The sequence below is a fragment of the Ochotona princeps genome, chromosome 3, assembly GCF_030435755.1.
Source record: "Ochotona princeps isolate mOchPri1 chromosome 3, mOchPri1.hap1, whole genome shotgun sequence".
Taxonomy (NCBI): domain Eukaryota; kingdom Metazoa; phylum Chordata; class Mammalia; order Lagomorpha; family Ochotonidae; genus Ochotona; species Ochotona princeps.
Genome location: NC_080834.1, coordinates 90,796,941 through 90,824,772, shown reverse-complemented (window position 1 = coordinate 90,824,772; position 27,832 = coordinate 90,796,941). Strand labels below are relative to the sequence as shown.

Genomic DNA, 27,832 nt, shown 5'->3' with positions numbered 1-27,832 from the left:
GACTAACATGTCATGAATATTCTTTTTCTTTTCTTTCTTTCTTTTTTCTTTTTTCTTAAGATTTATGTATTTTATTGGAAAGGTAGATGTATGAAGAGGAGGAGAGACAGAGAGGAAGATCTTCCATCTGATGATTCACTCCCCAAGTGGCTGCAATGGCTGGTGCTGCGCCAATCCGAAGCTAGGCGCCAGGAACTTCTTTCTGGGTCTCCCATATGGGTGCAGGGTCCCAAAGCCCCAGGCCATCCTTGACTGCTTTCCCAGGCCACAGCAGGGAGCTGGATGGGAAGTGGAGCTGCCGGGATAAAAACCAGCGCCCATATGGGATCCTGGTGCGATCAAGGTGAAGACCTTAACCATTAAGCTATCATGCTTCTTCTTTTTTTATTTTAAGAGCTCAGGGCCCAGCGCGGTGGATGAGCAGCTAAAGTCCTCACCTTGCACGCACTGGGATCCCTTATGAACGCGGGCTCTAATGGTTAAGGTCTTCACCTTGATTGCACCAGGATCCCATATGGGCGCTGGTTTTTATCCCGGCAGCTCCACTTCCCATCCAGCTCCCTGCTGTGGCCTGGGAAAGCAGTCAAGGACGGCCCAAACCCTTGGGACCCTGCACCCATGTGGGAGACCTGGAGGAAACTGCTGGTTCCTGGCTTTGGATCAGCCCAACTCTTGCTGTTGCAGCCATTTGGGGAGTGAACCATCAGATGGAAGATCTTCCTCTCTGTCTCCCCTCCTCTCTGTCTATCTGACTTTGTGATAAAAATAAATAAATCTTTAAATCTTTTAGGAGATCACCAGTAAATCGAAAGCAAAGGGAACTTGGTCTTATTGTTTGAATTTAAGGTGTTGCTTCATTTGGCTCATCAGGGAGGTCTGATTCTGTGCCTTCGTGTTTCAACGGGTGGATTTAGCACAGAGCATCATGCTCCTGCTTATATGATTTTTTTTCAGGCTTAAATCGCTTTATTTTCTTTGTGCAGAAAACACAGCTGGGGCCTGGGTCCTTTGCACATGGGGGTGTGGAATATTTCTCTTTGAGTAGAGAAAGATTTTAGAGAATGAGAAGCAAGGAAAGGAAGGGGGTAAATTCCAAGCACTTATCCTATTTTGGAAAGGAATTAGGGAGAAAGTACAACCAGAGGCATGCAGACAGATTCGCATCTTAAAGCACCTCTCTTTGAACCTTAGCTCTCTAATCCAGAAAATGCTTTATCTGCAACTACTTTTTGGCTGGGCCATTCTCTCTTCTTATCTGCATCTCCACTCTCTGAATTACTGGCCAGAAGAGAAAGGTTAAAAAGTGACAAGAATCCATTTTTATTTGTCGTGCATTCCAGCAATCCTATAACGGCAACAATGGCGATGAATTTGAAAGCTAATCTATAAGCTGACAGTCTAATAAATACCACCATTTCCCCTTGCAATAGTCTTTCAGGCTTTAGCCAATGGGCAACGCATTGTGCCTGCCCCGGTTTACAGGCAGTTAGTATTCCGTATGAATGGCTATTTGCATTTTGCTGTTAATTGCCTTTTTTCCCCTAAGGTATTTTTGGGGCTGTAGAAACATAGCATAGCATTCCACTGGAACTGCTTCGGGGAGTCCACAGTAACACATTTGACCTTGTCCTTGAGGGACTGTTAGGTCAGTCAAGGTTAGGCCCAGAACTCTCTCGGCGAGCGCAACCGCGAAGGACGCCGAGGCGGAAGCGGCCGCTCCAATCGGCCGCCTCCCTCCGGGACACCTGCCGTTTTGGCGCCTTTTCTGGAGGCACTCGGCCCCCACCTCGCGCTCCCTCAGCGCAGGACACTCCGTCCGGCTGCGCACGCATCCCTCGCCCCGGGCGCTCTCCTTGCAGTAGGTAGAGATACGTGAGCAGGAAGTGACGCAAGCTCTGTTGCCGAGAGGGCGGGTCCAGTGTATAAACCGCCAGTTTGGGACCTCTGTCCCCTCAGAGGGCGTCTGGATCGCAGCTGGTGGCCGCGCTGTCCGCGGACGGAGGAGGCGCCTGTGTGAGTGACGCGCCGCTTCCACAGCTCGGCGGGCTCGGAGCCGAGCGTGCTCGGGGGTCGACCCGCCTCGGTGCTGTCCAGCAGGCTTTGGGGAGCAGCGGGGAGGGAGGTCGGCGGGATGCAGCGACGCCCCGCGTGCGGGAAGGCGGCTGGGGCGGCTGGGGGAGAGCGGGGCTGCAGGTGCAGTCGGCAAGGAGCTGGACTTGTGCCTTGCGTGCCCGCCTTGGTCGGAGGGGAAAGGCAGATGGCTACTCCACGAGATTCTGAGGCCGAGATGATGTCCCTTCAGCGTCCCCGCGGCTCCTCGGAGCTCCATCTTGTCCTCACCCGCTCGCTCCCTCCCTTTGGACACCGCCAGACCTTCTGTCCGGGACGGGCCCCGCGTGGAGGGGTTCGCGAACGACCGCGGCCGCCCTGGCCTGCTGCTCCGGGCGCACGTGGCTGCTCCAGGAAGTGGGCCCCGTGGTCCGTAGGTGACCTTGGACTCCTCACTAGACCCCGGTCTTGGCCCGCTGCCCTAGGGGACGGAGCTGTGCGGGATTGGGTTGCGAGTGTGTGTGTGTATGTGTGTGCGCGCGCGCGCGCACATGTGTGGCGGTTGATCTCGGGGACAGCCTGCGCCCTGCGGTCCCGGGCGGCTGGAATTGCAGACTGAAGGCCGCAGGTGTTGTGGTTAGGGATCTGCTGGAGGCGGGAGGCGGCCTGGCCGCTGCGGCCATGCGTGTGTGCGAGCGAGCGTGCGTGCGTGTGAGTGTGCGTGTGTGTGTGTGTGTTGGGAAGTAAACGGGGAGATGCAAGGGTCGGCCCCGGGCCTATTGTGTGTGGCTGTGGCTGTTGGACAGCTCTCAAAGGTGGTGACAGGGAGGCTGGCCAAGGAAATAAGATTTGATGAAGATTGCTCTCCCCTGCCGCACTCCTCTTGCTGTGGGTCACCTTGAGTGCATCACCTACCCAGGGGACTTGTTTGCTGCTCGTGTGTGCGTGTGTGTGCGTGTGTGTGAAGAGGATTGAAGTAGGAAATAGTTGTCCTGTTACAGAAGTGTTTGGCTACTTGATACCCTTTATTCCAGACAAAGGTATGAGGCTGGAAATCCTAGCTGCTGATTCAGTCCTCCAGCTGGGGAGTTGGACCTCATCCACAGGATGACATAGGAGCGAATTTCCAGAATTGACCCCTCCTGAGAGAGCCTGGGGCCCTGCTGGTTTTGTCCACAAAGTATGTCTCACAAAGACAATTCCATTGTCAGAGAAGTTTCTCTTGTCTTGGAGATCGATGTAACGCCCCTTATTGTTTCTTTGATGAGATGTCCTTGTCAAAGGTGGCAGTGCAGCTAAGGCTGGGTGGAGGAGCTGTGTGGGGAAGTCCTCTAGCCAGAGGAGCTAACAGCTGAGCTTCTTAAACCTTGAGCTGACCTCTATAAAATGAGTCTGAGCCTTCCACCTGCTCTCCAGTGGGGCGCTCAACAAATAGATTGCAGTGACTTGAAGCAGTCCCCAGCTTCCAACTGTGCAATACCTGTGTTCTGAAATTTCTTCCACAGCCCTTTCCCTTTAGACACCTAAAGTTAGACTTGGGACTTGGCCATCTGTCAGCAAGTTCTGGGTCAGTACAAGTTTGTGGGTGTATTCTTTTTTATATCATTTAGAATCTCCTGTGTATCAAGGAATTCTCCAGAGTTGTTAATTTACTGTTCATTAATTGCCACATAATTGAGTATTAACAGTAGAGGGAAATGGGAGAATGCTTCATAGATGGTTTTTGAGCTGCCCCTGGAACATCAGTAGGACTCAAAGAACAGGAAGAATGTTAGTGGGTGAAAAAGGATTAAAGTCGTCTTTTTAAAAAAAAAAAAAAAAGAAAATATAGTTACTGGGCTGAGAAGGCCTCCAAAACAGGTGGTGAGGGCACATTTGCTGCAGGCGCTAATACCCCTGCACATCGTCCCAGAAGACAGGGTCCAGGTCCCTCCTTGCTCTGCTTCCAATTCTAGCTTTCTGCTAATGCACGGCCTTGGAGATGAATCTGCTCTTGTTCAGCCTGGCCATAAGGGTAGTTGGGCAGATGGAAGATTTCCTCTGTCCTTTTCTTTCTCTCCCTCTTTACTTTTCAAGTAAATAACACATCTAAAAGCAAGCAGCAGCTTCATTTCATAGGAGCTCTGTTTTCCAAACTAAAATAGGCTCCTCAGTAACAAAGAGATGGCTTGTTCTTAAGAAAAATGGGGCAGCATCTTAGGTGCATTATGCAAGTGCCTTGCTGAATAATCCCCCTTTGGCTATATTATTTGCAGATCTCTGTTTTTGAGACACCCCAAAATGATTAAAGACTTCAAGAGAATGCTGTATTGCCAGAAAGTATCAATGAGGTGGTGGAGTTTTAAAGAAGCTGTTATTTTTGCTGTTAGAAGTGTTTCGGAATCTCTGTCTCATGGCTCAAAGCAAGAGGGGCTGTCTTGCTGGCTTAACCATCACTATTAATGTGACAAGTTGAGTTTTGGATCGCTAACGAGTGAATATCCAGGTGATAGTCCATCCAGAAGAATGTTTGGTCTTGTTGCATGTGGTCTTTTAGCAATGCAATCTATTTAAATAGGAAGCTTCTTGGCTGTCTGTTAAGGTCATTTTGGAAGAGTGATTTTGTTAAAAAGGAGATTTGCGTAGGTCATAGTTTCTGCCTGCCTCCCCAATGATTTCTTTTATGCCATAATTTTTTTTAAAGATTTATTTTATTTTTATTACAAAGTCAGATACACAGAGAGGAGGAGAGACAGAGAGGAAGATCTTCCATCTGATGGTTCACTCCCCAAGTGAGCCTCAACGGCCGGTGCGCGCCAATCCGAAGCCGGGAACCAGGAACCTCTTCCAGATCTCCCACGTGGGTGCAGTGTCCCAAAGCTTTGGGCCGTCCTCGACTGTTTTCCCAGGCCACAAGCAGGGAGCTGGATGGGAAGTAGAGCTGCCGGGATTAGAACCGGCACCCATATGGGATCCCGGGGCGTTCAAGGCGAGGGCTTAGGCTGCTAGGCTATGCCATAATTTTTTTTTTTAAAGATTTATTCATTTTATTACAGCCAGATATACACAGAGGAGGAGAGACAGAGAGGAAGATCTTCCGTCCGATGTTTCACTCCCCAAGTGAGCCACAACGGGCCGATGCGCGCTGATCCAAAGCCAGGAACCAGGAACCTCTTCCGGGTCTCCCTCGCGGGTGCAGGGTCCCAATGCATTGGGCCGTCCTCAACTGCTTTCCCAGGCCCCAAGCAGGGAGCTGGATGGGAAGTGGAGCTGCCGGGATTAGAACTGGCGCCCATATGGGATCCCAGGGCTTTTAAGGCGAGGACTTTAGCCGCTAGGCCACCTCGCCGGGCCCATATGCCATAATTTTTTAAAAGGATTTATTTTTATGGACAATCAGGCATACAGAGAGGAGGAAAGATTTTCCATTTGCTGGTTCACTCCCAAGTGGACACAATAGCCAGAGATTAGCCGATCCAAAGCCAGGAACCAGGAGCTTCTTCCAGGTCTCCCATGCAGGTGCAGGGTCCCAAGGCTTTGAACTGTCCTCTACTGTTTTCCCAGGCCACAAGCAGGGAGCTGGATGGGAAGTGGAGCAGCTGGGACATGAACTGGCACCCATATGGGATTCCAGCGTTTTCAAGGCCAGTACTTTAGCTACTAAGCTACTGTACCTGGCCCAGTTATATGTTTTAACATTTACCAGTTTCTGCAGATCCTCAGTCTTGCTGTAATTGATTACTTTTTTGCTAACTTATTTTATTTTAAAGGTAGAGGTCTTCCAGCTGCTAGTTCATGCCTCAAATACCTGTAACAGCCAGGACAAGGGGTTGGCCAAAACGAGGAACGAAAAGCCTGTCACTCAGTTTAGGTCTCCCACACTGATGGCAGGGACCCAAGTACTTGAGCCATCACTTCATACGTCCCAGGAGGCACAGCAGCGAAGAGCTCAAGCAGAAAGGCCGGCACCAAATGCCTATTTGTTTAAAACTAGAACACTTGAAAAAGACTGGTTTAGATGAGAGTTAAACTGGTAAGCTGTTTTTTTCCCAGAAAAGGCTGATTAAAATTGCCTCAGGGTGGGGCCCTGTGGTTCTGGCCCTGCTGATTGGGTCTGTGCAGGTCTGTGCAGCGGTAGTGATAAGCTTTTTCCACCAGAAGGGGCTAGAGATTGTGCTTATGAGAATAGTTCTAATGCATTTGATGCTGGTCTTTAATGCTTGGTGGTTTAAAAAATTTTTTTGTGGGGAGTGGTTAATACAGGTTTTAGAAAGAATTTTTCAGATGCCAGTTTATATAGTGTCTTACATTTTGCAATTTTGATATCCCTTACAGCTTGCTTTGTGCTAAGTGGGAATTTAATGTGCTATTAGTTTTATTGATGTACTTGCAAATAGACAAAATCTTTGATATGTAATGAATGTTCAACTTGCAAATTTCATCATCATATCACCTTCAAGCATTTAGGTTTACACAAGCTAAATTAATTAGAGGGAGCAAGTATGTGGAGCATCCTCCACTGCTTTTCTTGACAGATTATTGAGCACCTGGAGCTTGAACTCTTGCTCAGATAAGGGATGTCAGCCCTGCAGGCAGCAGCTTAGCCTGCCTGTCCACAAATCAGCCTGGTCACACACCTCCACCCATCTGCAGTTACACAGTTTGCGTCAAAGATTTTAATAGCACCTTTTCTTGTTTGTTTACAAGGTATATTTTGCTTTGAAGTGAGGATTAGTTTCCTTAGTTTTTAGAGACGAGAACATAATTTCTGTAATCCATTGAACATCACCTTTGGAGTCAGTTCCTACTTTGACCAGTCACTTAACCTCTCATAATTGGTTGCTCCATCTGTAAAATTGCAGCATCCTGTGTGTGCTATCTTTGTTCCAAAGATGTCAGGCCTTCTAAGGTCTGTTCATTTAAGTGGAAGGATCTTACTGCTTTTCTTAGGCTCTGTTATCTTTGTAGCCATAAGCCATTTTAAATTCTGCTTGTGTGTGTGTGTGTGTTCAGGTGATTTATTGTCTTTTTGTATTTCTCCAGCTACTAAATTTGATTACTCAATTCTGCTTATTAAGGGTGGCATTCTAAAAAGTTTTCTCTACATTTTGATTTTGAAATTTGAATCCTGCTAGAAAAATGAATAGTACATTGACTGTTATTGTAAGCTTTAGCTGGATTTACCAATAGCTGGTTGGCGATTGTTGCTTTGTCGTGTACTTTTTAAAAAGGAGCCCTCTTAATGTAAGCTGCAGGCATCATGATCATTTATCTTTAAATACTTCAGCATGTTCCTCTCCTCCAGAAACAGTACCATTGCCCTGCTCCTAGACTCCATAGTAGCATTAAAAAGTGCCTTTGATGTTTAATAATTAATGTAACCTAGTAATGGAAGGCCCTAACCTGGTACATTGGTGTCTATCTCATTGGCTTTCCATTCCATTTACCAGGTTCCTCTGCGGGGCAGCTCAGCATGATGGATCAAGCCAGATCAGCATTTTCCAACTTGGTAAGCTTCTTGCTCTTTTATTTCTGCATCTAGAAGAAAGTGAAGTACAGTAGCATGCATTTCACTTGGTCACCATGAAGTCGTATCTAAAGTGATCATCAGGTATTTGTTTAGATTTCAACTGGTGATCTTGAGCTTAACTGATGCCACAAAGAAAGGCTAGATTCGGTGCTGGAAGAGGTTAATTATGGGAAATTGAGCTTCAAGGTGAAGGAGAATTCAGGTAGTTGGAACCATGAGAGACAGCACTGATCACAAAGTGTTAGATACACAGAGCTGAGCCCTGAGCTAGCCCCCTGACAGGACGAATGCTGGTTCGAAGGGAAGCTTTTCTTACCCTAGCCAAGAATAGTACATGACTAGACTTTATTGTAAAAATTCCTGTCCCTTTGTTTCCTTCGTAATATGTTTCTTTTTCAAAAAAACAACCTTCCTAGTTCGGTGGAGAACCATTATCATATACCCGGTTTAGTCTGGCTCGGCAAGTAGATGGCGATAACAGTCGTGTGGAGATGAAGTTAGCTATGGAAGAAGAAGAGAATGCTGACCACAGCGTGAAAGCCAATGTCACAAAACCGAAAAGACGCACTGGGACTCTGTGCTGTGCGGCCATCGCGCTAATCATTTTTTTCTTAGTCGGTAAGAATGGCCATTCGAAACTTGAGTGTTCCATGGAACAAGCTGAGGGTAGTCCATTATTTCAACTCTGCATCCCTTTATCTTGTGCCTTTTGAATGCCACTATTCTGGGCATTTAGTCTGCTGGGAAAGAGACAGATGATTCATTTTAATATACTGTGCACATGTAACAGTAGTTGTGAGCAGGGGATATTTGTGACAGAGAAGCTTTTTGAATGAAAAGGTACCTACCTACCTGTAGGGGATTAAATGGTTCCAGTAGACAAAACTAACGAGGATGATAACTTGCATACCACTTAGAATTTTATTAAAACTGGTAATTTTCAGGTTTAACAGAATTAGTACTGGCAACAGGGATAGATTATAAAATGAAAGGTGGCAGACTTCGGCTCTGAAATGTTTTTTGATCCTTAGGATTCATGATTGGTTACTTGGGCAATTGCAAACGCGCAGAGCAGAACGCTGAGTGTGGCAGCCCGGCGGGAACAGAGGTGCTAGAGTCAGAAGATGCAGAGCCAGCTGAGGAGTTGCCAGTGATACCACCGCAGCTGTATTGGGAAGACCTTAAGACACTGTTGTCCAAGAAACTGGATAGCACAGAGTTCACCAACACCATCAGGTCAGCTTGAGCTGCCTCACATTCTGCAGAACTGCCTCAGCAGACTCTGCGTGCTTCCTGGGAGCACTGGAACAAAACAAGGGTGATGGTCTGGGAGACGTTCAGGTTTAGCAGCGGAACTGGTGGGTGTGTGAAGTATCAGAACTATGCTAGTCTGGGAAAAGTTAACTTCTCTGAAGATCCTCCTTTTTCTTAAAAACCCCACAGGTCTTTGGTCATTGCAGCTTGCTGCTCTCATTTTTGCATCTTCACCTCTTGTAAAGCCAGGACTCAGTAGCTTTCATCTAGACCATGTAGTAACTGCATATGTTTTTTTTTTTTTTTCCTAAAGATTTATTTTATTTTTATTACAAAGTCAGATATACTGAGAGGAGGAGAGACAGAGAGGAAGTGGAGCTTCCGGGATCAGAACCAGCGGCCACATGGGATCAAGGCGAGGACCTTAGCCACCAGGCCACGCTGCCGAGCCCTAACTGCATATGTTTTTAAAACAGAGTTGGAGCGCTTCTGTTCTATAGTTCATTTCTCAAATGGCCCAAAGAGCCAGAGCTGAGGCATCCGAAGCATGGTGCCAAGAGCTTCCGGGTCTCCCACACGGGTGCAGGGTCCCAAGGACTTGAACCATCTCCTCTTTCTCAGTCCATTAGCGGAGAGCTGGATCAGCAGTGGAACAACCAGAACTTGAGCTGGTGCCCATATGCCACAGTGGAGGATTAGCGTGCTCCTCTCCCCTCCCCCCCCCGCTGCTACCTGCTTAAATTTTTAGTGTCTTCTTGAGACATACAGTTCATCATTACCATTTTTGTTAGTTTACTGTAGCTTTCAAGACATTTCACAGGGCAGGCTGTATGAATGCTCGAGTTCTAGTCCTGGCTGCACTTTGGATTCCATCTTCCCACTAGGGTACTTGCCGAGAGGTGGCAGGTGATGGCTCACGTACCTGAGTATCTGCCAACCATGTGGGAGACCCAGACTGGATTGCTAGCTTCTGGCCTTGTGTGGCCTACTGGCTGTGGGCATTTGGGGAGTGGACCAGAGAATGAAAGATCTGTGTTATCTCTCATTCTTACCTCTGCCTTGATGATTCTTGAATGAAGAAAAGTTTTTTTTTCCTTTTTAAATTAAACTCCATTGGACACTTTTATTTTCCTTCCCAGGAAACTGAATGAAAATTCTTATATCCCTCGTGAGGCTGGATCTCAGAATGATGAAAACCTTGCCTATTTTATTGAAAATCAGTTTCATGACTTTAAACTTAACAAAGTCTGGCGTGATGAACATTTTGTGAAGATTCAGGTCAAAGACAGGTATGTTGAAACATGGCATACTGACTCTAGTAGTAGCTGCTTTTAAGTTTGTTTTTTTTAAAAAAGTGATACTTAAAAACGCTAAGAATCATAGCTGCATTTCTTTAGACCAGGTAATGCAAGTCATGTGCTTCAATATATTAAAGCTACTAATTGCCTTTCCTAGCATGCCATTAGCTTCATTTTAACTAAAAATCTTCTCTCAACAGTGCGCAAAACTCAGTGACCATACAGAATAAGAACAACGAGGCACCCTTCCTGGTGGAGAATCCTGTGGGTTATGTGGCATACAGTAAGGCTACCACAGTTACTGTAAGTAAGGCGATACAGTATAAGTTTACCTGTAAGATGTACTGATCTGGAGGTTAACAGCCCTTTAGTCCTCATCGTAGTCTGAGCAGCCCTCAGTGGTCTTACATTCACTGCTCTGGCTCCTCTTAACTTCCTTGCTGCTCTTGAACACTCCTGCCCAAGCATGCTCCCATCTTTTTCCCTTTACCTGATCCAGTCTTCCAGAGCATTGACATTGAAAATAATTCCCTTACTTGGATAACTTGTACTTTTGGGGAGGGCATTTTCTTGGTTATTTTGTTAAAAAATGCCTCCCACTAATCACTTCCCCCTTACTCTATTTTTCTTCTCAATACTTATGGCACCTGATATTATCCATTCCATTTGTTTCCATAAGGCATTAGGAGTTAGGTGTATTTTATTGCCATTTCCCAGAGCCTGGGAGAGTGCTTGATCAATGCTAAATGAGTGAATGTACTAGCAGTATATGTAATAGCAGGATATGCAGCATGGCTTAATATCTTATTTTAGGGCTTGATGTTGTGGCGTAGCCTGTTAAATTGCCACCTGCAGAAATGTGCCTGGGAGAGCAGTAGGCTCCTGCACTGATGTGGGAGACCCAGAAGAAACCCCTGGCTTTAGCCTTGTCCAGCACAGGCCATTGAGGCCATTTGGAGTGTGAACCAATATATCGAAGACCTCTCTGTCTATCCTTTCCTCTGTAACTCTACCTTTCAAATACATAAGACAAATCTTTTGAAAAATTCATTTATTTGAAAGGCAGAGTAATAACAGGATTAAGAGACAAATCTACTGGTTCCACGCTAAATGGTTACAGCATCCAGGACTGGGCTCGGCCAAAGCCAGAAACTTGAAACTTCCTTGATTCACCCATGTGGGTGACAGGGCCCGGGCACTTACGCCAACTTCTGCTGCTTTTCTAGGTGCATTAGCAGGGAGCTGAATGTAAAGTGGAGCAGCTGAGACGCGAGTCAATACTCACATGGGATGTTGGTGTTGCAGATGTTAGCTTAGCATGCTGCACACCAGAGTTCACATCAGCCAAATTTGTTTTTAAAAAAGTTGTATTTATGTTTATTGGAAAGTCAGATAACAGGAGGAGAGACAGAGAGGAAGATCCTCCCTCCAATGGTTCACTCCGCAAGTGGCCACAATGGCTAGAGCTGAGCCAATGTGAAGCCAGGAGCCAGTTTCTCACCGGGTTTCCCATGCAGCAGCAGGGTCAAGGCTTTGGGTCGTTCTCGACTGCTTTCCCAGGGCACAAGCAGGGAGCTGGATGGGAAGTGAGGCTGCTGGGATTAGAACTGGCGCCCATATGGAATCCTGGCGTTTGCAAGGCGAGGACTTTAAGCACTATGCAATTGCGCCGGGCCCTAAGCCAAATTATTTAATGCTCCATCTTTGTGTTTTTAGGCATGTATAGCCAAACTAACACAGAATTGGAAAATAGGCAGATGATTTTTGGCTTAAAATATTTTATGTAGAGTATATCTGGTGGTCACCTTTCATTTTTAAAATAGATTTATTTAATTCATTGGAAAGTCAGATTTACAAAGAGAAGGATCTTCCATCCACTGGTTCACTGCCCAAGAGGTCAGAATGGCCAGAGCTGAGCCCATCTAAAACTAGGAGCTTCTTTCAGGTCTCCCATGTGGGTGCAGAGTCCCAAGGCTTTGGGCCATCCTGGTTTCCCAGGCCACAAGCAGGGAGCTGGAAGGGAAGTGGAGCAGCAGGATTAGAACCAGTACCCATATGGGATCCCTGTGCATGCAAGGAGAGGATTTAGCCACTAGACTATTGCACCAAGCCCAGGTGGTCAACTTCTGAGTCAGATTAAGCTTGACAGTTCTCTATCTTCCTGGTCATGTGTTATGTATCACTTTCCCTGGTTATCTACAAGTCAGGACTTTGGGTAGATGGCTCATTGAAGGATTTTATTCACCTGTAGGCTTTCTGTATTCAGATAATTTGTGTTTTTTTTTTTTTTGTTATTGTTGTTGAAAGATGTATTATTATTGGAAAGCCGGATATACAGAGAGGAGGAGAGACAGAGAGGAAGATCTTCCATCTGATGGTTCACTCCCCAAGTGAGCCGCAACGGGCCGGTGTGCGTCGATCCAATGCTGGGAACCAGGAACCTCTTCCAGGTCTCCCACGTGGGTGCAGGGTCCCAAAGCTTTGGGCCATCCTCAACTGCTTTCCCAGGCCACAAGCAGGGAGCTGGATGGGAAGTGGAGCTGCCGGGATTAGAACCGGCACCCATATGGGATCCCGGGGCGTTCAAGGCAAGGACTTTAGCTGCTAGGCCACAGTGCCGAGCCCGATAATTTGGTTGTTAACTTCAGTTTATAGCTGCTCATCTAAACCTGAGTTCAGCAACATTCTGATGACAGCTTGAAAGAGTTCTTCAGAAAGTTTGTGGGAAAATGGTGCAAAAATTTTTGCTGTCCGCATCATTTTTCCATAATATATATACATTATTCATGATGTTTTTAAAGATCCTCAAGTATGACACTTAATAGCAGATTTATTAATTCGAGTTTTCAGTTCAAACCATTGTGGGTGCGTCCCAAGCCGTGTGAGACTTGGGTGTAGGGCATGATGTAATTGGTGCTCCCTAGCAAAGCTTTACATGTACATCCATGCCCACCACATCCTGCTACCCTTTCTGCTGCCCAACAAGGAAAAAGTGTGAAGTGTAAGATGCCCTTTAGACTGAGATTTGAGCAGCATGGGTTAGTCAGTACCAGACAGCAGAAATCCTGATTGCATTCGAGATAGCTCTCGCACGTTCTCACTTTAGATGCCTCCTACATCATCTTAAGACCTTGACCCTTTTTCCCTTCTTGAGACTTGACCTGTCGCTTCTCTGTTAGATTCCGTGCTTATTACACTGTAATGCTCATGGGATATAATGTCTTTGTTTTAGGGCAAACTAATCCATGCTAATTTTGGCACTAAAGAAGACTTTGAGAATTTGAAGTCTCCCGTGAATGGATCCTTAGTGATTGTAAGAGCAGGGAAAATTACTTTTGCTGAAAAGGTGGGTATTGGCCATGAAACAAATTGATATCCTACTATTTAGTGAAATGCTGTTTCTTGTTCATTTCCCTACATTCTGATACTTATTCTGATAATAAAGTGAAGTTTTTACCACATAAAGTCATAGCATACTTCAAAACTGTGACCTTTGTATTTGAATTTTTTTTTAAAGATTTATTTTTTTTTATTGGAAAGTTAGATATACAGAGAGGAGGAGAGACAGAAAAATCTTCCGTCCGATGATTCGCTCCCCAAGTGAGCCGCAACGGCTGATGCTATGCCAGTCCGAAGCCAGGAGCCAGGAACCTCTTCCAGGTCTCCCACGCAGGTGCAGAGTCCCAAGCAGGGAGCTGGATGGGAAGTGGAGCTGCCGGGATTAGAACTGGCTCCCATATGGGATCCCGGGGCGTTCAAGGCGAGGACTTTAGCCGCTAGGCCACGGCGCTGAGCCCTATTTGAATTATTTTCTAAGATTGTTATTGAAAGGGCAGATTTACAGGGAGGAGATGCAGAGAAAGATCTTCCATCCACTGGTTCACTCCCCAAGAGGCTGCACCAGCCACTAGGCTATTGCGCCAGAGCCTGACAGTTAATGTTTTTAAGTGAAAATAGTATTGCCTGATGACACAGTGTGCATCATGTGTGTCACCTATTTTAGTTTGCCAACAGAACTCAGTTGCAGTTGTGTTTTACATAAAGGAAGATAAGGCAAACTGCCAAGGGACTAGACTGGAACATATCCTCAAAGACAGTAGTTTTATTTGGATAGGTTTTCATTTTTTTTCCTAGACTCTCCTTAATTTAATGGAATGTTTCCCCTATATACCATTTAAATATTGGAGAGTGTAAATTTGATTCTGTTATTATTAGGCTTTTATAATTTAGTTTAGTTAGTATGTGTTATTTGTGCAATAAGATCTTCATTTTCTGAGCTGTGTGGGTGTTTTTTTTCCCTTAGGTTGCAAATGCTGAACGCTTAAATGCAATTGGTGTCTTGATATACATGGATCAGGCGAGATTTCCCATTGTGAAGGCAGACCTTCCACTCTTTGGACATGTAAGTTCTTACATCTTGAGAAAATGAGATTTGGGGTTCTTTAAATAATTAATTGAAACTGTACCTTCCATATCAAGTGCTTTTCTGGGAACATTTTAGCATGAAGCAAGAAGATAGATTACTACTCTGAGACTTTATTGTTTTTGAATTCCAAATTTGACATCTGCTGCCATATAAAAAGAAGAGTCGCAGATATATTCAAGTCATTCAGCCTTTGAGAACTTACACTGCTAAACTAAGCTTAGGTTGTAGCTTCAATACCAAGTCTCAGCAATTGCCTGATGGAGCTCCTTCTTGTGTCTTACCAGGCTCACCTGGGAACCGGTGACCCTTACACCCCTGGCTTTCCTTCTTTCAACCACACTCAGTTTCCCCCGTCTCAGTCATCAGGGTTGCCTAATATCCCAGTCCAAACAATTTCCAGAGAGGCTGCAGAGAAACTGTTTGGGTAAGTTCTTGTTTTGCAATTTTGTCCTATAGAATGATATGAATAGTGAAGAGTGATAATTTTCTTCGATAATGTGGTCTTAGTCACGGACATCAGATTTATCAATTTCCAAGTCCTCTCCTAGATTATCCAGTGTAGGGTTCCTGGCATAGCTCCTGCATGAGTATTTTCTATGGTTATGCAATTTGCTGCCATTCCAGTGTTAGGGGAAATCTGAGTTTATGTTGAAATTTCATTTCCTGGTAGGCTCATTAGCTCTCGGCTTGTTTTCTTAGCAGCACGATTTTCCTGTCTGTTGACTCAATATCCTTGGGATTTAAATGCTTTGTGATCGCGAATGGTTTTTCTGGATTTCCTCCTCCATGTGTTAGTATCTATCTTTTAAGATTTATTTATTTATTTTATTTGAAGTCAGATTTACATAGAGAAGAGACAGAGGGAAATATATTCCATCCACTGGTTCACTCCCCAAGTGGCTGCAGTGACAGAAGCTAAGCTGATCTGAAGCTAGGATTCAGGAGCTTCTGGGTCTAGGTGCAGGAGCCCAAGGACTTGGGCCATCTTTTATCGCTTTCCCAGGCACTTTTAGCATGGAGCTGTATCAGAAGTAGGTGAGCTAGGACCCAAATCGGCACCCGTATGGGATGCCAGCACTGCAGGTGGATGTTTTACTTTACACCATGGTACTGACATTTTTTTAATTGGGAGTCAGATATGCAGAGAGGAGGGGAGACAGGAAGATTCCGTTGATTCACTCTATAAGAGCCAATCTGAAGTCAGGAGCCAGGAGCTTTTCCCAGGGTCTCATGCAGGTACAGGGTCCCAAAGTCTTGGGCCATCCTCAACTGCTTTCCCAGGCCACAGGTAGGTAGTTGGATGGGAAACTGGGCCACCAGGATTAGAATTGGCCCCCATATGGGATCCCAATGCATGTAAGGCAAGGACTTTAGCTGCTAGGCTACAGCGCCAGGCCCCTCAGTTTATTGGTGTAGTCCTTCATAAGGAATCATAATTCTATCTCTTATTTAAGTGTACCCCGACATTGTTGGTATAGATGTCAGACAATCCAGCATCCCATTGTCTACACATGTCCAAGAGTTTCGTTGGGAATCCATCTTTCATCTGGAAGCAGGAATGCATGTTCCATTCTACCCCCACATCTGTATATGATAGACCCAGTACTCCATCACTATACATTTCCATAATGGAGAAGCCATGAAACAAGGTGTGACTTAGAACAGCCACAACATCAACATCAACAATAAGTTACAGCAACGTGAAGAAATGCGCCACTGAGTAACCAACACAGGCATGACAGAAAGGAAACACAAAAGTCTGTTGGGGAAAATGATGCCATGAGCCAGTGGTGAATTCAACCAGAGAAAATAAATTTGGAATAAACAAAACTGAAATAAAAAACATCAAAACACATGGGATGCTGCCCTCCCCCCCCCCCAAAAGACCAGTACGTATCTGGTTATTAAAGTTACTTTCCATGATGGTTTCCTTACATTAGAGAGAACATACAGTATCTATTCTTTTGTGATTGACTCCTTTTACTGAGCATAATGGTCTCTAGTTGAGACCACCTAGTTGTAAATGGCATAATTCATTCTTCTTAATAGCTGAATAATATTTCATGGAGTAGATGTACCACAGTTTCTTTAACCAATCTTCTTTGGAAGTATATCTGCTTTGTTTCCATGTCTTTGCTCTTGTAGATTGTGCTGCTGCAAATATAGGATTACATCCCCTTCTCATGTGCAGATTTCATTTCTATTGGGTATATTGCTAGGAGCAGGATGGCTGGGTCATATGGCAAATTTATTGGCAATTCTCTAAGCAATCTCCATATTGATTTCCACAGTTGTTGTATTGGCCTACACTCCCACCAGCAGTGGAGGAGGGTGCCTTTCTCCCCACATCCATGGCAGCAGGTGGCGTTAGTCGAGTTCTGAATGTAGGCCAGTCTCACTGGAGCTAGGTGGTATCTACATGGTTTTCATTTGGGATCCCAGAGTGGGCAAGGTAAGGACTTTAGCTGCTAGGCTACAGCGCTGGACATTGTTTGTAAAAGTAGGAAGTTAGCAGTTTTTAGTTAACTGCCTACATATTGGAGGAAAACCCAAGTAAGTGGTTTACAGCTAAAAAATAAATTTTATATGTTCTTTGGATGTATTTGTTCTGTTATCCCAAAATTTCACTGGATACAGGGTAGGATGAATTTATCAATCTGAGAAAAGTAACATAATATGAAAACTCTAACAGCCTTTTCCTACTTGCAGAAATATGGAAGGAAACTGTCCTTCAGAATGGCAAATAGATTCTTCCTGTAAGCTGCAGTTATCCCAGGATAAGAATGTGAAGCTCAGTGTCAACAATGCGCTGAAAGAGATTCGCATTCTCAACATCTTTGGAGTCATTAAAGGCTTTGAGGAACCAGGTGACACTTGGTTTGGCTTTGTTGTTGCTGCTTTCTGTGACCAGGGGAGAAAAGGGGGCTGGCTTGTCTGTCCTCAAGTGACCTATTTTGAGAACCACTTTTATTGAGAGATATCAAGGCTCCAGGAAAATAGCTTAAAAACTGATGATTGAGTTGGTAAAATTATTTAAAGTTGTGAACTGGCAGGGAGTGAAGTTTATTTTCTTTTAAAATATTTATTTGAAAGGGAGAGAGAATCTGCCATCCATTGGTTTATTTCCCAGGTGGTACAGAGCTGGACTAGGCCAAAGTTAGGAGCCAAGAACTCCACTAGAGTCTCCACAAGGGCCCGAGTACTTGGGCCATTGTCACTTTCCCGGGCTCAGTATCAGGTAGCTGCTTTGAAGCAGAACACGCAGACTCGGACTAGCACTCTACTGTGGGAAGTTGGCATTACAAACAGTGGCTTTACTTCTGTGTTAAAACACCAGACCCATAATATTTTTCTTAAGGGGACAGATAATAAACATTATATCTAATCATATCATTTGTAATCAGGTAAACATCATTTGAGCATTTAGTAAGGAAAGTTTTGGAACATAATGTAATTTTTAAAGGAGGGGTAGGTGTTTAGCCTAGCTGTTGATATGCTTGATATTTGAATTCTAGCTGTGCTTCTGATTTGTCCTTCCTGCTAAGGCACACTCTGGGAGGCTGGGAGACAGTAGCTCAAGGAGCCATGGATTGAAGAAGCCTGCGTTGAAATCCTGGCTTTCAGTTTGAGCTGGGGCCCTCTACCTCTGTAGGCATGTGGAGGATTGACCACTGGATAGGAGCTCTGCTTCAGATAATTCTTGAAAAACAACAAAAACCCCAATTTAAAAAAAAAAAAAAGAATGGAGTATTATGTATTACTTATTAAGCAATTAAGTGAACACAAGGAATTAGTAAACTTCTTTGGTAAGGGGGAAAAGAGTGGTGATGTTGTCAAGGACAGGAAGAGATGTAAAGTCAGGCTCTTGTGCTTAACACATGTATTAGAATTGTGCCCCTCTATCGGTGCCTGTTCTAGATTTCAGTGTTAGAAAAAGGCTTCAAAGCTCATCACACAGATTACCTTTTCTGTTTTGTGTTTTAGATCGCTATATTGTAGTAGGGGCCCAGAGAGACTCCTGGGGACCGGGAGCGGCAAAGGCCAGTGTAGGAACGGCTCTCTTATTGGAACTGGCCCGGATATTCTCGGATATGGTCTTAAAAGGTAGAGTATGAATGTTGATAACTTTGAATACTTTATATGCTGCTTATAGCTATATACTTTGCTCTGTTTTGCCTATAGTATGGCTGATTTATGCTATACTCATAGCCTTCAGAAGTTTGTTGAAGGCGTATTATCTTTTTTGAAGCTACCTTTATCTTCCAAACAGCTGTACACAACATATCTTGAAGGCACCAGGAATTGAATGTATGGTATAATATAACAACACTGAAAAAGTGTTATATTGATGCCTAATTCTTAGTTTAAAACATCCAGAATGATGTATTAGCTCCTAAGTGATCAGAAAGCAGTGGAATACCTTTATACTCATGACCCAAGGCCTATCAGCAGTTAAAATTTTGTTCTGCTTACCCTTAATATATGGCTTGATTTTTGCCACTTCTCCACACTTAACTCCCACATGTGAGTTCTCATCCTGGTTCTCAAATGTTCATATCCGAGACAGGCAGTTGAAGTGAGTGGGATGGAAGACAATGTAACATTTAGCCCAAAAGGAGCTGCCACAGATAAAAATTCAAGAATTTTTATTCTATTTCATGGTTTTGCAATAATTCTAGATCCTTTTTTTTTTAAGATTTACTTATTTTTATTACAAAGTCATGCATAGAGAGAGGAGGAGAGACAGAGGAAGATCTTCCATCTGATGATTCACTCCCCAAGTGAGTGCAATGGCCGGAGCTGTGCTAATCCAAAGGCAGTAGCTCTTCTGGGTCTCACGCGGGAGCAGGGTCCCAAGACTTTGGGCCGTCCTCGACCGCTTTCCCAGGCCACAAGCAGGGAGCTGGATGGGAAGCGGGGCCACCAGAATTAGAACTGGCACTCATATGGGATCCCGGGGTGTTCAAGGCAAGGACTTCAGCCACTATGCTGCTGCACCAGGCCTAGTATTCCAGGATCTTAAATGACTTTTCTCTAAACAGAATTTTTTTTTGCAAAGATGATGTACATCTTTTTTTTTTTTTTTTTAAAGATTTTATTTTTATTACAAAGTCAGATATACAGAGGAGGAGAGACAGAGAGGAAGATCTTCCATCTGATGGTTCACTCCCCAAGTGAGCCGCAACGGGCCGGTGTGCGTCGATCCAATGCTGGGAACCAGGAACCTCTTCCAGGTCTCCCACACGGGTGCAGGGTCCCAAAGCTTTGGGCCATCCTCAACTGCTTTCCCAGGCCACAAGCAGGGAGCTGGATGGGAAGTGGAGCTGCCGGGATTAGAACCGGCACCCATATGGGATCCCGGTGCATTCAATGCGAGGACTTTAGCCGCTAGGCCACGCCGCTGGGCCCAAGATGGTGTACATCTTACAGAGTGGCTTCAGTTTGGAGCCGGAAGGGTGACTTCTGATAAGTTCTTTACTGTTGCATACTTGAAATCCTGTTTGCAGATGAGCTCCTGTTAGGTTTGTTATAGTTTACACATTTTATTTGTTCCTATTTGTAAGTATGCTATCTTGAATTAGAAGCTTCTGATTCATCTTATGTCAGCTGCTTGACTGTAATCTTTCCAAATGTAAAGCTAATTTTTCTTTCCCATTCTCTCAGGTGGATTTAAACCCAGTAGAAGCATCATCTTTGCGAGCTGGAGTGCTGGAGACTTCGGAGCTGTTGGTGCCACGGAATGGCTGGAGGTATTATTTATAGATCTGCCTTGCCTGGTATGGACCCCTGAGCTGGTCTGAAGCTAAAGCTGTTCTCCAGAATCCAGGCTCTTTTTGATTGTCCTGTTTTGCCTTCATATTCTTAGGCTCAATAGATTCTAGTATCTATTGTTAAGTGATAAATGTATTAATCAGTATGAATTAATTAACAAATACTTTAAAAAGCACATTACAGTAGTGTTTTCCCTTCCCTTCCAGGGATACCTTGCGTCTTTGCATTTAAAGGCTTTCGCTTACATTAACCTGGATAAAGCTGTCCTTGGTAAGTATCGTGTTTGCTAGCTATTGATGGATGCATGTAGATGACTTAGAAAACAGCAGAGGGTGAGACAAGACTAAAGGTGTGTGGTTCAGTGGCTGGATGCCTTTGTCCATCTGGAGCATGAATCCAACATACTGCTTTAACAAGCATTCCAGGTGATTCGAATGCACTGAAGATTTAGAATGCCTGGACTGGACCATGTTGTAGACCAGAAGAAACTGATCCTGCTGGAACGTGGCATCACTGAGAGTAATCAGACAGAACTGAGAGTAGCAAAGTGATTACATTGAGAAGAAAAGGGAATCGGTTAGAATTAAACTTCATAATAGATTGGTCATTGTTTTCCATACTATAATTGGCAGATGACTGAAATCAAAATACTTTAAAAGCAGTCAAGGTATTGATAGCAGAAGAGATAATACAGTGTGTCAGGGCAGGAGATACATGGGAAATTTTTAATTTTGCTGTGGACCTAAAACTGCCTTTAAAAAATTAAATCTTTATTGCATTAAGCATTTGCAATGTATGAACTATGGCATCACATTGTACCTGTTTGAGTCCTGCCTGTTCCACTTCTGACTCAGTGCTTAGCTGGTGCAGCTGGTGCAGCTGGGAGGCAGCACAAGAAGGCCCAAGTATGTGGTCTGGTGCCAACCTTCCAGGCTTCTGGTTTCCAGCCTGACCAGCTCCAGCCACCGCGGTCATTTGGGGAATGAACCAGCTATGGAAGATCTTTCTCTGTCATTCCTTCTATGTGATTTTATCTTTCAAATAAATATTTTAACTTAAACTATGCAAATTTAAGGAGTGGGAGCTGCGATGAATCAGGTTGATCAAAGTTGCTGAAGAATTTGACTCGTGAATTTTGTTGCTGTTGTTGTTTATTAATTGTGGCAGGTCATTGACTGTTAGGTTCTTTTAGATGTATAAGTGTAATTTTGAAAACTGCTCAACTAGAAAAGTGACAGTGCTAAAATAATTTCTTTGCAGGCACTAGAAACTTCAAGGTTTCTGCCAGTCCACTGTTGTATACGCTTATTGAGAAAACAATGCAAGATGTGAGTATATACCTAACAGTAATGTATCACGTTACTGGAACCATGACCAGTAGCAAGAATTTGGAGTAAATTCTATAGCAATATTCCTTATGGCATACTTAGGTTTATTGGCTCACTGGCTGTTGGACTATGTAAGGTGAAACGGTGTGTGACGGGATCTCATCTCAAAGAGTAGGTGGCATGTATTTGTTGGAACATACGATAAAGTGCTGGGAGGCCTGAACTGTATTAAAGGTTCCCCCAGGGTATTGTTTGTAAAGTCAGAATGTTCAAGAAGGTTTCAATGGACTTGAATTATACCTAAAACTTAAATATGGCCTAGAAGTATTCATTGCATAAAGACAGATTTGTGAGTTGCCACAGTTTGAAATGATAGAAGAACGTACGAAAAGAGGGTATCTTCCGAATGGAGCCAGAGGCTGTATGTGTATTAAGGTGTTATAAGTTGGAGAGCAATAAAGGTCAGATAGAAGAACTCTGTCCTGGTCTCATGGGAAATTAAGAATTTCTAGAGCCTCTCAAATGAGGCAGTAACATCTTTGGGCGTCAGGTCTGAAGTATACAGTGTGATAAACACAAGGCAAACCATGAAGGATAGAGCGGGAATGTCGATTGAGAAGGAAGACACTTCTCCCTGGAAGAACTGACAGAAACTAAAGAGGAATAACTTAAGTTTGAGAGTGTTTTGATTTTCTGAAGTTTAAGATATGATAAAAATTTGATGTTTTATAGATGTTTATTGGGAAAATGCTAGATTAATTTTAATCTGAAATTTATTTTTTGCCTTCAGGTGAAACATCCAGTTACTGGACAGTATCTTTATCAGGATAGCAACTGGATTAACAAAGTGTAAGTCGAGGAAAATGAATGAACAAGCCAATAGACCAGTAGCATGTGTGAAGTACAGATTTAAACTAACCTGGCTGTGGGTTTACTTTTACCTTGTGAGATTCAATTTTAAATGTATTTGGGGTAGGGTTTTTTTTCTTTGTCTCATACTTTCTGAAGACAATTTTCACTTTTCCTTGCAGTGAGAAATTTTCTTTGGATAATGCTGCTTACCCTTTCCTTGCTTATTCTGGAATCCCATCGGTTTCTTTCTGGTTTTGTGAGGTAAGTGAAGAAGTATCTCTTAGAGCTTCTTGTATTTACTTTGTCTTTGAGCTTCCTGTAGTGTTTTTATTAACAGTCTGTTATAAAGTCTTGTTTATCTCAGCCTAAGTCACGTTTGAGTTTATTGCTAATACTTCTTTATTGAAGTATGAGTTTTAGTAAGGCTTATTTTTGAATGATAGCCAGGGACTCTGTTACACAACACAGGTGCAGAATGTTTCCATTAAGCAGTCTTATTGGACAGTGCTGCTCTAGATGTTCTTGAAATACAGTGCTAGAAGTTTGTCCAGAGATGATTTTGGTCTCTTAGCCAAGGCCCTGGGCAGAGGTGCTAACCCCAAGCATGTAAGGTTACCATGAGTTCTAACTTTGAACTCAGTTAGATCAAGGGGACTGGCTTTATTATAACCCAGTCAGGAGGGATTACATACCAGGCAGAATAACCAGAATACTGAAGGCTTCTGTATGGAAATGCTAGAGTTGGAAAACTAGCTTTGAGGGTAAGGAGAGCCTTCATTTTCTCTGAGACTGTGGAAGCTCCTGACTCTAGCTTTGTAAATTCAGTAGAAGCTAAGTCCCTACTGGGCTTTTCCCTCCTAGTATTTTTAGTGGTGACCAAGTGGGAAAAGTCTGAAATGAGGGAAAAGTGGAAAATCTAGAGTTAGAGGTTAGCATAGCTAAGAATTCTCTTAGCCTGAACAATAGCAGGGTGACTGTTGTTGAGCGCTGGTTATGATGACTTTTCAGTACACTGAGAATGGAGTATCTGGTCTTTTTTTTTTTTTTTTTTTTAAAGATTTATTTTATTTTTATTACAAAGTCAGATATACTGAGAGGAGGAGAGACAGAGAGGAAGTGGAGCTGCCGGGATTAGAACCAGCGGCCATATGGGGTCAAGGCGAGGGCCTTAGCCACTAGGCCACGCCACCAAGCCCGAGTATCTGGTCTTATGACTGAAGAACTTATGGATGATTTATCTTTGATCTTTTGAAGTCATGTAGCTTGAGCTGCTAAAAGGTAGCAGTGCTGAGTAAGAGGTACAGTAATAAAGGTGCTTGAGGTGAAAACCAGAGGTATCAGTGAGGTTATCGCCAAGGACACGGTTAGAGGGAACATTTGAAAAAGGAGGTGAGGTTGCCTAGAAAAGTCTATGATTTAGGGTTGTATGAAGAGGAAGAAGGTAATTTTGCCTCATTAGTCACACTCTATACTTGAAAATACATTTGTGCACACTTTTCCTTAAAGGCATACATACAACCTCAAGGAATTTGAACATACATCTGTTCAGGTGTATGAAATGGAATAGAATTCTGTGGAGCCTAGAAGAAATAGTCACTTTAGGGCTAAAATAAGTCAGATTCACAGGAAATAGCAAAAGTGATTTCTTCAAACAGAAGAGGCACTTGGGCTGGGAACGGGTGAGCTAAGGGAGATTGAGTGGGCAGCTTCAGTGTGGGCTGTTGCCTTCCAGGACACAGATTATCCTTACCTGGGTACCACCATGGATACCTACGATACACTGATCGGGAAGGTCCCTCAGTTGGACAAGATGGCTCGCACAGCAGCAGAGGTGGCCGGTCACTTCATTATTAAACTCACTCATGACATTGAGTTGAACCTAGATTATGAGATGTACAACAACAAAATCCTTTCATTTCTGAGGGAACTGAACCAATACAGAGCGGACGTCAAGGTAAGCACTGACCAAAATAGGGTTCTTATTGTACAAGTATCAGACTGTTTGATGTTTTGCTGTTCCTTGGGGAGGGATAGAATTGGTAGCCAAGGTACATTTTAAAAGTAAGCTAAGGTATGATTTTGCTTAGAATCCATACCCATTTGAAAAAAGATTGAAGGCTGTGGGAATTTTTCTGTGATTCATGTATTCCAGGCAACCCATAAATAGCTATAACCTAGAGAACTCCAAAGTTTTCCACGATTGAATTTGGGCTGTGTGTGCCTTTTGGACCTGACAAGGTTGGAAAAAGAACATACATAGCTAATAATTAGTCTTAATGTTGACGCTGTGTGTCTGGTATTCAAACATTAATATTAGTAATTTCACTTGGTTCTATGGCACTAGCATCTTTGTTACAGGTGCCTTAATTGAAGTTTAAAACTGAAGTAAATTGTTGACAACCACATCTCTATTATGTCTTTAAGAAAGTAATTGTAACTGTTCAAAAAATATAAAATGCTGGATTCTGAATTCCATTGAACCAAGATGTTTAATGTTTTCCCTCATAGAGAAATTAAGCCAGAAACAATATAGCACTTAAGACTATTTACTTTTACAAAGTAGACTATGTTAAATAAATTTCTTGTTGAGAATGTTCTAAAGTTAATTATGCTGGGCTTGGAGTATGTTGTACTAGGTGCTTGACTCTGACTCCCTCTGTCTTGAGCTTTCCCGAGTCACTTACTTCGATCAGAAGCTTCTCATCTGCCACACCTAAATTAGAAATCAAATGTATTAGAAATACCGCGTCTAATGGTGAGTCTTGGACTCCTGTCACAGGAGCTGGGCCTGAGTTTCCAGTGGCTGTACTCTGCTCGTGGAGACTTTTTCCGTGCTACTACTAGGTTAACGACGGATTTCAAAAATGCAGAAAAAACCAACAGATTTACCATCAGGGAAATCAATGACCGTATCATGAAAGTAAGTTAAAATCTTCTCATTTTTTTTTAAAGATTTCGTTTATTTTTATTAGAAAGTCAGATATACAGAGATGAGGAGAGACAGAAAGAGCTTCCATTGATGGTTCACTCCCCAAGCGGCCACAACAGCCTAAGCTGCGTTGATCCAAGCCCAGGAACCAGGAGCTTCCTCTGGGTCTCCCACGAGAATGTAGGGTCCCAAGGCTTTAGGCTGTCCTTGACTGCTTTCCCAGGCCACAAGCAGGGAGCTGGACGGGAAGTGGGGCTGCTGGCATTAGAACCAGTGCAAAAATAGGATCCTGGCGTGTTCAAGGTGAGGACTTTAGCTGCTAAGCTACTGTGCTGGGCCTGGCTATCAAAAATTTTTTTTTTTTTAAAGATTTATTCATTTTATTACAGCCAGATATACAGAGAGGAGGAGAGACAGAGAGGAAGATCTTCCATCCGATGATTCACTCCCCAAGTGAGCCACAACGGGCCGGTGCGCGCCGATCCGAAGCCGGGAACCTAGAACCTCTTCCAGGTCTCCCACGCGGGTGCAGTGTCCCAATGCATTGGGCCGTCCTCGACTGCTTTCCCAGGCCACAAGCAGGGAGCTGGATGGGAAGTGGAGCTGCCGGGATTAGAACCGGTGCCCATATGGGATCCCGGGGCTTTCAAGGCGAGGACTTTAGCCGCTAGGCCATGCCGCTGGGCCCCTGTCAAAATTTTTTTGAAATAGTTATTTATTTGAAAAGCAGAGTTGCACTCTTTAAATGGCTGCGGCAGCCTGGATTGGACCAGACTGAAACCAGGAGTTTCTTCTGTGTCTTCCACATGGGTGTAGGGGCCCAAGCCCTCGACCATCTTCTGTTGCTTTCTCATATTCACTATCAGAAAGCTAGAATGGAACTGGAGCAGTGAGGACTTGGAGTGGCAGCCCTGCTGTGGTACAGATGGCAGCTTATTCTACTACTGCAAGAGCCCCTCCACTATCATTTTCTTTTCTATTGTCTAGATTAGGCTTTCTTTATGCCTTAATTACTTTAATCCAGTCTACATGAAAAAAGACTTGTCAGCTTTCCATATATGAGGGAGTTTCAAAAAGCTGTTGAGAGGGCCTGCACAGCACGCTGGTGGTTCAGTCTTCGCCTTGGAACTGCCTGGATTCCGTATGGGTGTCTGCTTGTGGCCAGGGAAAGCAGCAGAGGATGGCCTAAGCACCCATGTAGGAGACCCAGAAGCAGCTCCTGGCTTGTGGCTTCCTTCAGCAGTTGCAGCTACTTAGGGATTGAACCAGTGGTTGGAAGATCTTTGTTTCTCCTCTCTGTAAATCTGGTTTCACAGTAAATAATTTTTTTAAGCTCTTTGGGAAATCCAGATTATCTTTTCATTCTATTTTCCATGAACTGTTTAAAGCATCTTGTATATGCACACTAAAGCCCTGGACATCTCAATATTTAACAGTTTCATTGGGAAGTCCATTTTTTATTCAGGAGTAGAGATGCATACTGCAGGGTATTTTCTCGATATGCTAATCTCCATTTTATGTAACTTTAGCATTTGAAGTAAGTGTGACAGTTGTTCTCCTCACCAGAAGGAACAGCACTGGATGAGTTGTGATACGTATTCTGTTTTCCTAGGTGGAATATCACTTCCTGTCACCCTATGTGTCTCCAAGGGATTCTCCTTTCCGACATATCTTCTACGGCTCTGGCTCTCACACCCTGTCGGCTCTGCTGGAGAACCTGAGCCTGCGTCATCAAAATAACGGTGCTTTTAATGAAACACTGTTGAGAAATCAGTTGGGTCTAGCTACTTGGACCATTCAGGGAGCTGCAAATGCTCTCTCTGGCGACATCTGGGACATTGACAATGAATTTTAAATGTGATACTCGTAATTTACGTTAGGAACAGCAGGGTAATCTGGTCGAGCTAAATTTTTAGTAGGGCTATAAAACCTAATGTTAAAAATCCACCCGAGTATCTTTATACTACTAGATGTCTTTAGGCAGCAACTTTTTAATACAGGGTAGGTACTTGCACTTCAAGTTAAACTGAATAACCACTTAAAAAATGTCCTCGATAGAAGATTTTCTCCGATTATCTGTAGAATTTTAAGTGCTTTATAATGGTCACTGCCTCTTTCCTGTTGCAGTTACAGAAATGTCAGAACCAGTTACGAGAACTATTGCTCTAAATCCTAAGGACATGAACTGGTATCTTTTGAGGTGGGAGTTGAAGGAAGTGACAGCGTGAGGTGATCCTCCATCTGCACTTGATGCCAGATGCAAGAGTCACCAGGTTGTAGGATCTTATTCCCCTCCTGAGATCCATGTCTTTCCGTAAGGATTAGCTGGTTTCCACGTCCCTGTATGAAACAGTTAACTTTCAGAAGAGACGGGACTTGTTTTCTTGCAGGGAGATCTGAAGTGGAGGTGCCTGA

The 27,832-nt window shown here is 43.9% G+C and overlaps 1 protein-coding gene across 2 annotated transcripts; it reads left to right on the top strand.

The window, feature by feature from the left end:
- Positions 1–1,901: 1,901 nt before the first annotated feature.
- On the top strand, positions 1,902–27,627 carry TFRC (transferrin receptor). 2 transcript variants are annotated; one of them, XM_058662058.1, is made up of 19 exons: positions 1,903–2,013; positions 7,479–7,537; positions 7,975–8,176; positions 8,590–8,794; positions 9,952–10,101; positions 10,311–10,413; positions 13,343–13,456; positions 14,414–14,512; positions 14,821–14,960; positions 17,246–17,403; positions 18,521–18,640; positions 20,201–20,286; positions 20,515–20,578; positions 21,569–21,636; positions 22,427–22,485; positions 22,668–22,749; positions 24,221–24,442; positions 25,268–25,408; positions 27,030–27,627. In XM_058662058.1, the coding sequence occupies exons 2-19, from the start codon at positions 7,502–7,504 to the stop codon at positions 27,270–27,272; spliced, it is 2,292 nt and encodes a 763-aa protein (XP_058518041.1). In that variant the 5' UTR covers positions 1,903–2,013; positions 7,479–7,501; the 3' UTR covers positions 27,273–27,627. The 2 variants fall into 2 exon arrangements, with proteins under 2 accessions (XP_058518042.1, XP_058518041.1); XM_058662059.1 differs by lacking the exon at positions 13,343–13,456 and having other exon boundaries at positions 1,902–2,013.
- Positions 27,628–27,832: the final 205 nt, after the last annotated feature.

Coding starts and splice junctions, on each gene's coding strand:
- TFRC (XM_058662058.1), top strand. CDS start 7,502: ATGATGGATCAAGCCAGATCAGCATTTTCCAACTTG. Junction 20,579..21,568: donor CCTGGATAAAGCTGTCCTTG/GTAAGTATCGTG, acceptor ATTTCTTTGCAG/GCACTAGAAACTTCAAGGTT. Junction 25,409..27,029: donor TCAATGACCGTATCATGAAA/GTAAGTTAAAAT, acceptor CTGTTTTCCTAG/GTGGAATATCACTTCCTGTC.